The following is a 1,397-nucleotide window of genomic DNA, read 5'->3' on the forward strand; positions in this document are numbered from 1 at the left end:
TAAAAATCTCACAAAACAAAAAAAGCGAACTGCAGTTTCCCGGTGGCTTGTTTCTATAGGCACGTAAGAGCCGAGTCTGTGCGCTGTACCTGTGCATTGCGATTTGGTAATTCCCAAGCGAAGGCAAGATTTACATGTGTGCATCCGCGTGCACAACACGCGGCGGCAGCAGCTGGCGCCGGCCGCCTCGTTCGGCCTCGTCCAGGAGCTTCCAGTTCCAACACCTGCCCCCTTCGGCTCTACGTGTGCCGCACTGTTTCCACCACCTCACAACTCTCGCTGCCTTACTTAAAAACAACTAAACCCAGCAAATTACGCTGCACTGTACGGAGGATCCTCACAACAGTTAAGCGGAGTAGTAGAAGAGCTAGCAAACGCACGTATATACGAGCAGAGGCCGTCCGGGATCGATAATCGATGGCGAAGAGCGGGACGGAGGAGTGGCGGCGCAACGCGGACACGCACAAGATGAGCCCGGAGGAGGTGAGGGCGGCGGGCGTGGAGGCGTCCATGCGCCCGCCGGGCCGGGCCGGCGGCGGCGGCGGCCCAGGGGAGGTCCTGCACCAGCGCGGCGGCAGGCTGCCGTATGGGCCGGGCACCATGGCCCTGCTCGGGTTCGGCATCGTCGGCGTCATCGGCTACATGGTGCTGTACCAGAAGGCCAGGCCCGGCACACCGGCCACCGAGGTCGCCAAGGTGGCCGTCGGCCATGGCGACCCTGCCATAGCCCGCCGCGACGATGCGGCCGCCGAGAAGCGACAAGACGCGCCGCCGCCGCCGCCGCCACGCCAAGGGAAGTAGGGAGCTCTCTAGCTAGTCGATTAGTAAGTTGGTTAGCTGAATAAAATAAAAACGCGGTGCTAAAAGGGTTGGAAGGGTTTGTGCTGCTGCTCGATCTTGTTTCGAGTTCAAACTCTGTTTTATGCTTCGTCTTTTTGCTTCAAAGCTTGGTCGCGTTTTGCGGTGGATCAAGCACGGATGCGTCGTGCGATTTTCTATCTGAAATGACAGCGTAGGAATAAATTATGGTGTTGCTAATGTATATGTGAGTCAGTAGCTGATCAAGTTGCAGTGCAATTTCTTATGTGCATGGTTCGTGCGTTTCTACGAACGAGATCGCGGTTGGCAAGTACTGTCACGCGGAACACAATACCCTTTGATGAACGGTGTTGCGTCCGCCTTTAAAAGCCCAGCAAACAAGACATCGAAGACAACAAGGGAAAAAGAAAAGAAAAGGTGAAGCACAGACGAAGCACAAGGAAAGCGAAAGAAGCCGCCAGCCAGGGAGGGCACGACCTCGCGTACTTTCTAGGGCCGACACGCGGCTAGGAAACGCCCCATCGAGAGGAAGCCAAAGAGAGGACTCGAGTCGCGACACCATCTTACCGTTGGACGTG

At 56.9% G+C, this 1,397-nt stretch overlaps 1 protein-coding gene across 1 annotated transcript; it reads left to right on the forward strand.

Annotated features, from left to right (window-relative positions):
* Nucleotides 1–272: 272 nt before the first annotated feature.
* Nucleotides 273–1,038, forward strand: LOC100823613. Its single transcript, XM_003576971.3, has one exon. The coding sequence runs from the start codon at nucleotides 418–420 to the stop codon at nucleotides 799–801; it is 384 nt and encodes a 127-aa protein (XP_003577019.1). The 5' UTR covers nucleotides 273–417; the 3' UTR covers nucleotides 802–1,038.
* Nucleotides 1,039–1,397: the final 359 nt, after the last annotated feature.

The sequence above is a fragment of the Brachypodium distachyon genome, chromosome 4, assembly GCF_000005505.3.
Source record: "Brachypodium distachyon strain Bd21 chromosome 4, Brachypodium_distachyon_v3.0, whole genome shotgun sequence".
Classification (NCBI taxonomy): Eukaryota; Viridiplantae; Streptophyta; class Magnoliopsida; order Poales; family Poaceae; genus Brachypodium; species Brachypodium distachyon.

Bases quoted from the DNA above. Each gene is read 5' to 3' on its own strand.
- LOC100823613 (XM_003576971.3), top strand. From the start codon at position 418: ATGGCGAAGAGCGGGACGGAGGAGTGGCGGCGCAACGCGGACACGCAC.